Source organism: Sceloporus undulatus, chromosome 6 (assembly GCF_019175285.1).
Source record: "Sceloporus undulatus isolate JIND9_A2432 ecotype Alabama chromosome 6, SceUnd_v1.1, whole genome shotgun sequence".
NCBI classification, from domain to species: domain Eukaryota; kingdom Metazoa; phylum Chordata; class Lepidosauria; order Squamata; family Phrynosomatidae; genus Sceloporus; species Sceloporus undulatus.
The window spans coordinates 120925327-120940231 of NC_056527.1; the positions used below are offsets into that span (position 1 = coordinate 120925327).

At 43.1% G+C, this 14905-nt stretch overlaps 1 protein-coding gene and 1 non-coding gene across 8 annotated transcripts; both read right to left on the reverse strand.

Annotated features, from left to right (window-relative positions):
* Positions 1-1841: 1841 nt before the first annotated feature.
* Positions 1842-14377, reverse strand: TIA1 (TIA1 cytotoxic granule associated RNA binding protein). Of its 7 annotated transcripts, none has more exons than XM_042472086.1 (13): positions 14074-14366; positions 12985-13081; positions 12506-12604; positions 11900-11954; positions 11692-11724; positions 10382-10469; positions 6568-6643; positions 6022-6130; positions 5730-5825; positions 5557-5641; positions 4775-4898; positions 3952-4091; positions 1842-3817 (listed from the first exon to the last, which is right to left on the reverse strand). In XM_042472086.1, exons 1-13 carry the CDS (start codon positions 14097-14099, stop codon positions 3670-3672), a joined length of 1176 nt encoding a protein of 391 aa, XP_042328020.1. In that variant the 5' UTR covers positions 14100-14366; the 3' UTR covers positions 1842-3669. The 7 variants fall into 7 exon arrangements, with proteins under 7 accessions (XP_042328020.1, XP_042328019.1, XP_042328023.1 ...); XM_042472085.1 differs by having other exon boundaries at positions 3952-4094; positions 14074-14365; XM_042472089.1 differs by lacking the exon at positions 11692-11724 and having other exon boundaries at positions 14074-14367.
* A 310-nt stretch (positions 14378-14687) lies between these two features.
* On the reverse strand, positions 14688-14758 carry TRNAG-CCC. The gene has a single exon. It is a non-coding gene; the product is annotated as a tRNA-Gly (tRNA).
* Positions 14759-14905: the final 147 nt, after the last annotated feature.

A 14905-nucleotide genomic window follows, 5' to 3' on the forward strand; every position in this document is an offset into this window, starting at 1 on the left:
GATCCATCTTTGATGGAGAGGCTTGCTTCTTGGTGCCTGGTTTTGGGAAGCAGAGGCAGCGATGACAGCGATGGTCTTCCCATGACAATGGCAGAGAAGGAACATGAACCGCAGCACGGTCCAAGAAGCCTATTTTGTGCTGCTCCTCCGAAGGGACTGGTCACTCCCTGCATTAGACTTTATATGTGACGATTAAAGCCAAACTCTGCCATTCAGAGAGGATCTTGGCCCTGGGAATCTGCATCATGTCCAAGAGGTAATGCAAGGAAGAGAGGTGTATGTTCTGTTACTGTTTTGCCTCCAAAGTATTTGCAGCGATGAAAACTGACCCTGGCGAGCCACACTCTCTCTCACCTCAGAGGAAAGCAAAGGCAGACCCCTGTAAAACTACCTTGCCAAGAAAACCATGAGAGAGGGGCACCGTAAGTCAGAAACAACTTGAAGGCACACAATGACAACCGTTTCAGAATGAGGAACTAGCAAAAACCCATCTGAGGATTCCTTGCCTAAGAAAGCCCTATGAGAAATTGATGGGCTCAATCCAAAAACAATTGATGGGGTCACTGAAGGCACAGATACCCACAAGAAATGGCCATGCTCCTTCAAAGGGATGGAGTCTCTTGTTCGCTCCCATTTGAGGATTTGTTTAGGATGTTCTTGAAAATGTCTATTACCAGCCATGTGCTCAATGTCTCTCCGTGTGAAAGGGGACTGTTTGGTTTAAGGATTTTTTGCCTCAGGTGATTTAAGATAAAGGCACGCCAAACTTTCTTCCAACTCCTATGCGACTGTGAAAAACACAACAGGGTTCCTATGTACTTCCTTTCTCAGATCTTACACACCAGGAATGTTTGGAAAGTAGGTGAGAGAGTAAGCAAAAGGTAAAGATGGCATAAGCAAGCTCATTTTGTTTATTGACATCTTAATGGCTTTCAAAAAGTCGCGGCTTCTGGAGCGAAGTCCTTCAACTTCTAAACACAAAGTATCAAAACATATTAGTTCAAACAAAGCTTTCAGTGTGTTCAGAGACAAAAATGGGCTGCCTTTTCCAAAACAAACATCCAAAGAGAAAACATCCCTTCATTCTGTTGCCTGTTAACAGGGTTTTATTCCATCTACAGATTCTCTTTACTAAGAAAGCAAATGCTAAAAGTTACAAAACAACCACAACCCCCCTTCCAGGGAAAAGGGTTTTCCTTTAGGTCTGCTGTAGACTTATGACAGCAAAGTAGGAGGAAATCCCATTAAAGCTAGCCCTTGCTAAGCATCTGCTATGGTTCTAACTCTGGCTCATGTGGCAGAATTCAAGAATGCCCTCTGATAAGGTTAATGTGGCTAACTTGGTAATAAAAAGTGCCAGGCTTATATTAATTTGTGTTTTGAAGTCTAACTGAGGTCTATTCAGACCATTCAACCTCTTAAAAATACCAAGGAGTCATTACTCGGTCCCTTTCATCTTTAAACCCCTTCAAATAATTAACTGCTTCCAAAATATGTTAAAGCTTTAATGAGAGTAAACGGAGATTCATTTCTTCCAGGACGTCCAAACACAGAAAAAAACCTAAGGACAGCAATCGACACTGACAAGACACAAGAAACATTTTGGGGTTTGGTTTCAACTGGGCAATGTGGACAGATAGGCTTATTCAACTTAATATGGGCTATTCTATCGCCAAAGATATGGACGCATGGAAATTTCAACGTGGCATGGAACTTGTGGCAAACCTCATGTCCTCTTTTGAAAGAGTTTGCACAGACAGAGGTGCCAAGCAGAAGATATGTTTATGCAAACAAAAGGCAGCAAGGAGACATAAATGAGAGCAATCCACTGAGATTAAATGTGTCTTTTAACTATGCTTTTATTTATTTACCTACTATGTTGGGATCAGGTCTGGCCTACAAAACAACAACTGCCACCTGTTAACACAACTGTATTGGACGTCTCAATAGCATCTGACACCATCTAGCTCTGTCCACTTCAGAAGGGCAGCTGTTAACACAGCGGGGCAAGACTTTCTTCCCTTTAAGATTCATCCAGGACTTTCTTTCCCCTTTCCCTCTTCTTCCTCCCATTTCTAAACCTTCTCTACAGGCTTCATGTAGGACTGAAATCAAGAGAAAAGAAACTTAACATTTCCAAAGGAACCTCCCATCTGCCAAAGGGTCACTGTTTTCCATAAAACACATAGCAGCCACTGGATTCTCTGTACAATACCTTGATAGGCTGCTCCACTACAACCAAGGCAGAACAGAAAAGCAAACACTTCCACCTGCCCAGACATTTTAACAGGGATGAACAAACACTGCACCTCGGGGTAGGACTGTTTTCTCTTTTTTGCACTCTCTGGAGGCGATTCAAGGAGGTAGGATAGCAAGGTTTTTGTGGTTTTTTGGCCTCTGGACAATTCAAATGCTTCCCTCAGCTGGTCCTTCAGGCTTAAGCAGGGCAATGCCCATGCTAGGCAATTTCATAGCTCTACCTGTACATTGCTAAATCAAGTCGCACTTACTTCACTCAAGTAAAAAGTCTGCTAACAGTTAAGACCAATGTATTCTCTACACCTCTGGAAAAGAAAAATATGAGAGCATGACTGTTTTATTCAAAGTCTAACAATGTATTAGATATTCACATGCAAAAGCCAAAGCTCAAATCGTCGTACTCATTAAGTCACATAGGTCTTTTTCTGCCTCTTTAACTCTTTCAAAGAAGGAGACATACAAAAGCTGGCTGACTTCTGTGAAAAATATTAATTTGCTAAAATAGTTTACATGATAAAGGATACATGTAAATGTAAAAACGGACAGGTCTTTAAAAAAGCTGGTTCATAAGAATGTGTCACATTTTGATAACATCTGAAACTGGGCCGAAGCTCTTCTTCAGTGGAGATTTGAGCAAACCCAAGAGGGACCGATCTCCCAGGCACCTTCCCACATTTAACAAAAGCAACAACACGAAAGAGTTGGATCCAACTGAGAGCTCTGTACAACTACAACTTGTGTCAATTACAACTTTCCCTCTGCCACTCCTATTTTAATAATTTAACAGCTGACAGTAAGGCAAAAACCACTTTTTGAAAAATGTCTAGATACAAAATAATGTAAACCAATAAGTTATATTTGAAACCCCAGTATAACAAAAGTGAGGAGATGGACACTTTATACAATAGGCTCTCTTTAAAACAGAATTGTGCACAAGCTGAAGATTGCAACAAACCTTCAGAATTCACACAGTTTTGGCGTGTAGGTTTTTTTTTCTCTTTTGTACAACTTCTTTCATATACATTTTAAGTCATACTAGGAATGCAAACTAGAACTGCACACTACTTCCGTGGAAAAAAAAAGTTTTGATATTGTGCAATTTTCTGCCCCAATCTAAACGTGGCAGAAATCCCTGCATTAGTTGTGTTTCAAACAAGGATCTTAAGAAACACATTTCAAAAAGAGGAAAAGAAGGCAAAAGTTGGCAGATATCCAGCATCTAGTATTTTACTGTGTGTTTAAAAAAAAAATGTGGTCAACAAAGTTTCATGATTAAAAATAAATACTGTTTGACTTTTGCACTGACTTGATTGGATAGATTTTTTTAAGTAAACAAAGGATTTACAATGCTCCAAATAGCCTCAAAGCCACCGTTGTTGTTCTGTTCCAGAGTCCTTCTCTTCCTCTTCCTCACTGCGTTTCAAAGCCTGCCATCCGATATCCAGTTTGACTAGTTAAAACACTTCCGTTCTGCCCCTGGGGAGGGGGCGGCGGGGGCGGCGGAGGTGGAGGGACGCCGTAATTGGCACCCATCCATGCTGCAGAAGATTGCGTCTGGCTGAAGGGAAGAGGAATTGAGACTCAGAATATGGAAGGCTGAGTGACAAACGTTTAGTTTCAAAACTCTGCAGGTGCTTCTACTGTGCAAAGAAGATTTGTTGACACAGAAGCAAACGTACACCAATTACTTACTTAAATCCCTGATTCCATGGCTGTCCATACATTCCATATGCTGGCACTTGCCAGCCATTAGGCATGTACTGGCCGATCTGTTGGGCATTTCCATACCACTGGCCCCACTGTCCGTAAGGTGGCGGATATCCCACTTGATTCTGCTTAAAAAGTTAAAATGGATCAAAATTAGTATGCAACTTATTGGTAGTGGGAACAGGTCTTCAGGCACATGCTCCTCTGAAACTCATGTTCTCCAAGCTAGTGTTACCAGGCACATTCAAAAGTGTGCAAGCTCATTCCACTATGCCTGTCAAGGCATTCTGTGGACAGAAACATTAGATGTATGTATGAAACTGTCTTGCAGTGTCAAGACTTTGCCGGGCATTCTCTACTTTTGCAGTGGCCTCAGGCAATGCTCTTTACTCCTATATTATACTTTAAGTGGATATTAGTGATCTCATAGATGCAAAGCGTATGTTTGACATTAAGTTGTGTTCCTCTGAGAGACAATTGCCAGTAGAGCTATTGAGATGTAAAGATTTAACTCCACCTCTTCCCTTATGCCTCAACCCCACCCTACCTCTAATAATTATTGTTGTTGGTGGTGGTGGTGTTATTTTTAGCCCACCTCTCCCTGCAGATTGAGGCAGGTTACAGTAAAAAAGGCCATTTCCTCCTCTGCTCTGGTTGTTTAGCTGTTGCAAGAAAGAGGCTTGGGACACAGAAAACTAAACGTGCAGCTTAAACAAGGAGAGTGAGGCCCAACATTTTCAACTCTGTACCTGCTTCTACAACCTTGCCCTTCTCTGGGTGGGGGAAGATGTGTGCAAAGGTTTCTTACCTGTTGGATTGGACTGATCATATCTGGTGTTTCTTTGCCCCAGTAACACTTCACAACATGTCCTTCTATAGTTGTGCCGTTGACCGAAACGATCGCATGTGCAGCACTTTCATGAGAATTGAACCTGCAACCAGACAAAGCCATCAGTCAGCACCATTCCCTCTCTCAAAATGAACCAGAAGACAAATCGTTTAAAGCAGTACTTCTCAAGCTATCTGATGTACAATACTGGCAATTTCTCCCCACAACGCCAATATGTCAGGAACTGACACTTTATTTCTGCCATATTATAACCTGATGTTTCTTTCTTTCCAGGAAACAAGCTGTAGATTGGGAGCCAATGTGCTAAGTATCCATTTTGTTTTCACCTTAATAGCTCAATCTTACCAATACTCTACATTCTTTATCAAAACCATATACAATTAGTACTCTTGTATATGCTGTAATAAAACCTACACCCTTTGAGCCAAGCCTTGGGATGTGTGAACTGGCAATACCCCCTTGGTGCAAGTATAGACTAACCCTTTGCCCCCACAGTGCACCTTGCTCAGCGTCCTACTAGTCCATCTATATACTAGAGTGGATCCATTGAATCAACAGTTATGTAAGCCCCACTGATTCCACAGGTTTACTCTAGATACAAGTGTCAACAGATTCAAAGTCAATACTTGATATCTGTCAATCAATTACACAAGCATAGTTGAAAATCAGGTGTAAACGGGGAAACTGAATACAAACTGCCTTACACATGTGCACATGCACACAGAAAAAGAGTTCCATACCGCACAAAGGAGTATCCTTTATCTGGGAAGACCCGAATTTCCATTATTTGTCCAAATGGAGAAAATGTCTGGCGCATGAGCTGTTCTGCAAATCAGAAGGCAGAAATACAAGTTAAAACATATAACTAAGAGCCTGCTTCCCAAGACCACTCAAAATTCATGATGCCTCCTACCTGTTAGCCCTGAAGTAACACCACCGCAGTACACAGTGCAGTTGCTTGGACTGGACTGATTTACGACATCATCATAGGAGAGCTGTTTGGCATTTGCTATACAGAGAGGGGGGGAAATATTCCTTGGAACAAGTTTTTTTCTCCCATTGTCACTATTTGTTTTCATTATAAATGCATCCTACCCACAAAGGCTTACCATTATCTGAAAGTGGCACAGACTTTACTTGAAGCATTTGCTTTACAGTCTACATGAAATGCCTGCATGTGGATTTTCTAAAGTTAATATACTCACACTCATAGGTACTCTTTGGAGCTGGAGGTTTGCGGGTTGCCCAGTTAGTCCTGATTTGTCTTCCACCAAGCCACTGACCTCCCATCTGCTGTATTGCATTTTCTGCATCCTACCCAAAGCAGGAGGGAAAGAATACATTTTCAGAGCTAGTGAACATGAAAGGCCCTAAAAACTGTAATCAAATACAGGAGACCTTGCATACTGCTAAATCACAGAAGAAAAAACCTCCTCTCTCTCCTCACCCTAAAAATACTGCACCAGGAAGAAATTAAGTAAAGGGTTTCCAACACGAAGAAGCAAGGGGCCTAGTGTGGCAACCCTACCATGAAATCTCACTACTCCCACTGTTCTTGCGAGGAAGTCAAAGGGGTGTGATTTGAAGCAAATGGGGGACTTCCATCCCTACTGAGAGGAGATAGGTATACTTCAGGCATTAGTAAAAAGCAAGTGACCGAGATTTCGTTGCACAATTTAGCTCTGAAAATGAAATCCTGCCGATTCTGCCAAAAAGGTGATGGGAAGTGATGTGTTTGCTCACTCTCTCACCCATTTATTGAAGAAAGAAACAAAGCCATATCCTTTAGATTTTCCTGTTGCCATGTCCTTAACAACTCGAGCATCCCTAAAAAGGAAAGAGAAGGCTAGATAAGCATCGAGAGAACGGAACCCAAGTGATAATGTCTCACACGCAGCTCATTTCTCAAGTTTCTCCTTTAATAAAATGAACTTCTTAAAATGTACCAGCAATATATAGTCAAAGCAATTCTCCCTTTCACTAAGATTTTATCATATGATAGCAAAAACTTAAACTTAATTGTGTAAACATGCAAAATCAATAGCTTTTTAAAAAACAACTACATTACAATTGTTGGTTCACAGTTCAAATGCTCTTACATACGGTTAAAGACACTAGGCATGGTCAAAGCAGCTATTCAACGGAATAACTGAGGGCATGTAGCTGACTAGCATATTAGCGACCGGCTCTCTTTAACCATGCAATTTATAAACTTACTATTGGCCAACACATTCTACCTACTTATTAGAAATAGAAATAGAAAAAATGAAAAAATAGGAATTAAAAGGCATACGTCGCCTGTTAACTGAATTCTTTAATTTTCTCAGGTCAATTCGTTACCCCCTTTTTGGACTTGGGCAGCTGTAAATTTTGAGAAATTGACATTTTCAGAAATGGTTGCATTATGGAAGAAAATAAACACTAACATGTCTTTTTCTTTTACTATACACTATTATATAAATTTTTTAAAAACTGCATTCGTAATTAACAATCAAACAGGACTGATTGAAAACTACAAAGTATATAAAGTAAAAAATTTATAAAAGGAAATAGAAAAACTACAACGTTTGTCCACTGTGAACTGTAGCTTGCAGTTAGCCATGGCAATGCTGTCCATTCTTCAGAGACATTCTGCAAAATAACCAGAGCCCTATTATTTGAGATTGAGTTAAAAAAGACAAAGACCCAGCTACAATAGCTAAACCCCACTGCTGCCGCTTCCACACTTATTAACCAAAGGCACCTCGCTTAATTTGCACACAAGTGTGAAGTGCCAAGAACACACACGCCTGCCTCACCCTCCCCAACCCTCCAGAACCAAGCTCTACACAGACACACAAAATAAAGCCTGTAGGAAAGCCATGCAGGGTAACTGAAGGGTCCTCAGAAGCATTTCAACAGACACTCATTCATTGCATTCTGTATTTAAAAAGCCCTTGATTTTATGAAAGGAACTAAACAGTTTGGATATTGCTGAGACCAATCCTATTAGACTTCAGTATTGTCCGAGTTGCTAGCCCACAGAAATCAAAAGAACCTGGTTTCATTGTTTAAAAGTACAGATATGTCTCAGGAATTCATCTAAGTTATGGCTACACTACTAATAGGCTGAGAACAGTTACTTTTCTCACCACTTCGATGGTGTTCTTTGCACATCCTAAAAATATAAACCCTCTATACTTACCCTTCTCGTTCTTAAAAATGAGATCCCAAAACACAACACCAAGCAAGCCACAGGAGGTGAATACATTTACATAATGCTGTATAATTATGAAGTGGTAACTATACATTAGCATCTGGATAAGGGAACATGCATCCATACTGCTATGCTATTATTTGACTCAATCATTATTATATTTTTCAAGAAGAACCAGAGCCCTCATCAGTACATATAGCCATTGGTGAGGATGCTGGGAACTGCAGTCCAACACCTAGAGAGCCACAGGACGGGGGTATATCCTACTTTCTCTGGACTGTGCCTCATCCATGGCCTTGCCTCCATCCAGGATAGGGATGTGGTAGGTTTATACCTTTTGTGAAGTACTTAGTGCTACTTACATAAGCAGAGAACTAGGCTGAGATCCTACTGGCTATGCCTACCATGTTATGCTGATGGCAGTGGCAAAGGAATTGGCAAGAAGAAAAATTTGCTGCCTTTACTGTTCAAATACTTTAGCATTTATAACTTCCTTATCCTTATTTCTAATCCTTAACATCTGACAAATTTAAAGACAGAGCTCTTAAGAGAGAAGGCTAGCTAGAATAACCACTGGCCAATGTTGCTGTTGGAGGTTTTTAAGTCCCTCCCGCAACACTGCTTCTTCCCAAAACATGTCAGCAACCTGCAGTGCAGTGCTCTGGAAAATATCCAAGACCAGCCAGACTTGCAGCAGTAGCTGCAAATCCTTCTGGCTGCCAGTTCAGCTGATCTAGAGACTGGGAGAACTCAGAAGAAGCTGCTAAGCTTAAGCAAATCTTTAGGACAAGGGCCCTCCAAATGTTTCTTCTCCACCCAGGCTGGCCAATGATAAGGGTTTGCAACAGTCAGCCTGAAGGGCTACATGCCAAATCTTCAGGCAACTCTGGGGCACAGCTTCATTCCTGTATCTGTGGTATCCCTCCTCAAACACTGAGGCAACCAGGAAACATTTACTGATGGAAAGACGTCAACACCTGGCTGTCATTCCTCCTTCAAGCGGACCAGGAGAGGTTGCCCACCAGAGCTCTGGCTACTGGAACACTCAGGAAGGCCTCTATCTAGAAGACATGCAGTAGCAAAAGACCTTGGGAAAGGGAGGGCTGGTTGTTCTTGCCCACTTTTCTCACATTCATCAAAAGACTGGGAGTCCCATGGAATGTCTATACAGAAGATGGGCCACACATATGGCAAATACTGCTTTGCACTACAGATACCAACAAACTTTGAAGACCTTTTTGATGTAAGCTTCATATGAGGTAGAAAGCCATAAATTAATGGACCGACAGACAAAACATTACCTCCTACGCCTACATCTCATTAACATTCATAAGTTGCAACCATCAGCTCCAAAAATAAAATCCAGGCCCAACTTCAGGGCAGGTATGGGAAGAACTAGCTCCCCAAAGATGTTCTTGGCCTGCAGCTGGCATCAGACCCACCCAGCATGGCCAATGGAGAGAGGGATTGTGGAAGTTACTCTAAAGGCTCCCTGCCCCAAACAGTTGTTATTATTACCACTGAAGAAGTGATGAAGGCTCAAATTAGATTCACCGTACAATACATCAAAGGTTACGGTACCACTTTGGCTAAATGGTCATCATTACCAACATTCACCATCAAGTCCCTCAAGAAATCTTTCTCTCTAGAACAGTGGTTCCCAACCTTCCTAATGCCGCGATCCTTCAGTACAGTTCCTCATGTTGTGGTGACCCAAACCCATGAAATTATTTTCATTTCTACTTCATAACTGTAATTAAATAGGTGTTTTCCAATGGTCTTAGGCGACCCCCATGAAAGGGTCATTTGACCCCCAAAGGAGTCCCAACCCACAGGTTGGAAACCACTGCTCTAGAAGCAAGACAGCTGGTTATGCCCAATACACATGCCTTCCAAGCTATAGCAATTCCTGAAGCAAGAAACTACACAGCAGGACAACCTCAAGTTTATTTTATTTAATAGAGCATCCATTTCACAAAAAAGCCAAAATCTTTCAGGCCATAACACCAATGAAAGCTGATCCACATTAAAGCTGCTTTAATGAGCCTACTACACAATTCCTTCTCGCTGTCAGAAGCCACTCAGCTTTACCATAGAAAACCCATTCTCAAACGTCTAACAATTAACAGCAATGAGAGGGGCACCAGAGTTAAAAATAAGTTACTAACATGACATGAGAAGTACAGAAATCTCCTAAAGCACAGAATCAAGGGCTAAGCTATCCATACCTAATAAAGTAAAAATGGACTATCTGATAACCTCTGACAATCTGTGGAGACTCTACGTAAACTCTGACATCCTGACCCTATTCACCACATTCAGTTTAATACTACACTGCCCCCCTGAATCTGACATAAGACATTACTTACGATATTCTTCCAAATGGTGCAAAAGCTGCTTTTATATCTTCTGTTGTAATTTCTGGGCTGAGGTCTCCAACAAACACATGGAAGTGGTCTTATCAAGAAAAAGAAAGAAATACACAAGTTTGCAGAGTACTCCTGGAAATACAGGGTGCTTTCTTTTTAAAATGCCTTGCATCAACTTCCATACATCTGGAAACTACACGAGAACTAGAATCATTTTACCTATCGAATGCCAAAATACATAATTGCTTAAGGTATAACCATCATCAGGTACGACATTACGCAAATACAATTACTTACAGATAACTAGCATTTATTCTGTTATGAAATTATTTGTTGAAATGCATAACATTAATTACTTCAGTGAGAACTATATTAACTTAATTCAAAGTTAAAAACACAACTGCATTACAGCTTACTTTGTAACGCTAATATTTATAGTTTACGCACACATTTAAGAAACTGAGCTAAATGTCTACTGGTTCCTTGAGCAAAACAGAGTAAGGATTACACAAACCAGTATGGACAGCGTAAGTTAAGAACAGCTCAATCTTAAGTCATACTTTGTGAAGAACAGTCAAAAAGATACCTTGCATTGCAACAGTTTGATGTTAAAGCATTTGACAGTTTTCTGAAAAGCCAACAGTTTTGGTTGCCCAGCCTTTACACCAAGAGAATCCATGTGAATTCAAAGTATGTGATATCCATGAGCAAGTGAACTAAGACTGAAGGCAACAGAACGGAAACAGTAATCCCTTCACAATTTATGTTAGAGCCATTTACATAAGATGCTGATACAAAGATGTCATACAGTATCTAAGGACTTTCTTCATAACCATACAAAACTTCATTTTAATTATCACAACCTTATACTGGTTTCAACGCACACAAGACACTTTACAACCACACCTTGGGAAGAGTCTGGTTAAATCCTCCCCCCAAAGTTTTGAAAGCTCTAAGGCTAAACAAGTCAAGAAGCAACACACTGGGTTGCCTAGCAGCAGAAGGGAGAAAGGATCATCCAGTTGGAAGAGCAAGGAACTTTTACGGTGCATCATTAAGACAGCAGCCTTGAAGGAAGCTGGTAGCCTTTCCCTCGCAAGGAGGAAAGCGCTCTTACAGCAACTAGGAGTTTAATGGAAGGGGCGGTCAAAGGGCTGCTTAAGAGTCAGCAACAAGTCCACATCCTGATCCATTTGAGGAGAGAGGAGGGAGAAATCTGGTGGCAATAGATCAACCCCCCCCAAATAGCTTCAGGCGGTTAGTGAATACCCCTGAGAGATTTCATTTTATGTTTAAGAAGATACAATTACCTTGTGAACGCAGTGTGTTGACAACGGTACTACCTGATGACAAAGATTAGATTTGTTCTTAAGTTTATTAACACAAACACATTAAATAATATCTTAGGATAAAGATCAAAACAATAGGGCAAATATTTGCATGATGTTTTATTACTTAAAGATTAAAAACACTTTTGAGCAAATAAAGAGTAACTACACAGAATCATGGAAGACTTACTGCTGGTATCTTTCTTCTGGCTGCTGGGGGTTGTTGCCCAGTTCACTTTGACCTCCTAGAAAGGATAGTTACTAAAATTATATTCCTGCCAAGTTGTAACAGAGGGTTACCTAACCCATAATCCCCCAAGAACAGTCTAATGGGACACAGCAGGCTGTATCTAATGCTGGATTGCTGTTCATGGAATAGCTGAACCCGGTGTAAAGAGGGAGAGAAGAATCTCCACTTTGTATTGCAGCCCCTCCAGCACCCCCAAAATGTCCTCCAGAGGACTGGGACACTTCCTACACACACACACACAACCCATGGCAAGCTCATTTCCAAGCCCCTCCAAAGGAAAGAAGTTCCATGTCATGACCATATTAGCCTACTGCATTTAAAATACACTTTTGCCATGTTTCTCCTTGTTCCTCTGCTTTTTTGTCCTGTTGTGTCATTGTGCGGCTAAAGCTCAAAGCTTAAGTGTGACGTCCAGCAATAAACAAGAATTAAAACAAGGTAGTCTTTTACCTTTGCAGTTTCTCCTTTTTGTTTAAATAAAGCTGTTTGGTCCAAACCTAAGTCCAGACTTCTGTTCCATCTCACCCTTTAGCACCAAGCGCTTACCTTACCCATTATCTTCCGTCCGTTCATAGCCGCTAAAGCTGCGGCCGCATGGCGATGCTCATAGAACTCCACAAAACAATAGGGGTCGTTTCCAGCTGTCTGTGGGGACAGAGAAACATCTTGTCAGGAGGCCCTTGAGGTGTACATTTTAGGCCTCACAAAGTCTACACATCTTTTCACTTGCAGGACTTGCTTCTGATCAGACACGGACCAGACTGTGCTGCACACCTTTTATCTTTCCCTTTCCCTTTGCTCCGACTGTCTGTTCATTAACCCTTGAGCTGAGTTTGTTCCATCTCTTTTCACAACAACCCAATATTTTCACAAGAACAAACCATGAAATATTTTCACAACCTTGTTAAAACCTTCAAAAATCCCCATTTTGACACCTTAAAACAATACTATAAAAACAGAAACGCATCCGTCTAGTTTTATTTTGCTTCTTGGCTGTGCCAATAAAGGAGAAGAGGCCAACTTACATCCATGATCATTTTGCAGTTCTTGCATGGTCCAATCTGGCTGAACAGCTGGAGAATTAGGGCTTCGGTAACGTCTCTCGACAGATTCCCAACATACCTGGGAAATGTATATATGTTTAGACACCTGATAATACAGCAGCGTACCTCATACCATCTGCACACAAGGCACTCACTCTCTGAAGGTGCCTCATGGGGTTTTTGTGGGAGTTAAACTGAGGGCCTTTTGGGAGGATGGAGGGGTTTGTTCCGTTCTCCATGCCTTTGTGGCTTAGTGTCACTCTGTCCCACTGACAAAGCAGCCTAGGGTTAGACCAAGCAGAGGTGAAGAGACCAGGGCCAGTCGGTGAGAGCCATCTGCTCCTGGCGCCAGGAAAGCAAGGGAATGAACAGGTGCCATCCTGGGCACAAAGGCCAGGAAGGAGAAAGGCTGGCCCTTTAAAGCCCAAAGACAACATCCATCATCTCCAAACCCCTTTGGAAGGGCATCTCTCTAAATTAGGGGCTGGCAAGAAAGGCAGAGTCTAGGTCCCAAACTGCCCTGGCTCAGTGCTAGGGAACCCTGGGAACGATGGTTTATTGTGCCTCAGGAAACTACACTTCCCAGAATCCCCTGCCATTCAAAGCGGTCTCAACCCGCTTTAGAAGAAAGGGAGCAAAAGGCTTTGGAAAAGGCCTTTCCATCCCTCTTTCTATGGCGGCTCCATGGCCTTTTGGGAGAGGAAGGGGGGATGCCAATCAGAGGCCGTTCTCTAGCCCTCCATCCTCCCGGCCCCGTCGGGGAGGAGGGCCTGGTTATCGGGGGCTTCTCTCTGGGAACCTTAGTTTAGGTCCTCCGGAGAAACCCTGCTGGGAGTCGGCCCTAGGGACCCCGGGCCTTTTGGGGGGCGCCGAGTGGGAGACTTCCTTCCCAGCGGAGGAGGGGGCTTCCTGGTCGGCCGTTATTGGGCCCTATCGATATCCCGAAGGGAGCGAAGCAGAAAGGGAGGGCCAGCAGCCGAGGGCCATGCCAAGCCCTTCAAGGTGTTCCAAGGGGAGGCGGCGCCCTCGGGGCCCAGCCAGGGAAGGAGGCTTCCCTCTCGCTCCACTCACAGGGTCTTGGGCATTTCGTCCTCCATGGCTGCGGCGGCGGCGGCGGCGGCGGCTCCCAGGCGGCTTCCCCGGCGCCCTCACAGCCGCGCCGCCCGCCTCCTCCTTGGCTCCGGCTCTTCCTTCTCCGGAGACAGCGATCGGCACCGCTCCTTCCTTCCTTCCTCCCTCCCTTCCCTTCCCTCTCTCTCGCTCGCTCCGGCCGTTCGTCGGTTCGTTCGTCGGCTCCGCTCTTCTCAAGATGGCGCTGGCGGGCAGAAAGGCCCCGGGCCGGCCGACGGGGAAAGCGACCAAGGCGCATGCGCGGCGGCGGCGCTCCCTCGCTCGCGCGCGGGAAGACGTGAACACGTACCTTACGTGGTGACGTAACCTCCTCTTTTTTCATCGGTCCCGCCAATCCCAGGCTCTCGCGCAGCTCTCGCGAGACTTCTGCCTTGGCGCATGCGTGGTGGCTTCGGGCGTTCTTACAATAAATATATAATAAATAAAAAGGTGGTTTAAAAACAATTGCGTCAGGATTTTATTTTTCTGTGAAATATTAATATTAACAATAATATAATTTCTGGGTTAATTTTAGATTCTATTATTATTATTACTATATGGAAAGAAAAGGCTTATGCGCCGCCCGGGAATCGAACCCGGGTCGCAAGAATGGGAATCTTGCATGATACCACTACACCAGCGGCGCAGGCGGAGGAGGCGCCCAAACAGAGCCCTAGGACTCGGAGCAAGGGCGGTTGCGTCATCATCATCAACTGGCTTCCCAAGCAGACCTTCATTCCCATGTTATTCGCCATTTATACCGCCTTCCCCCCCCCCCACAAAAAAGGGGCCC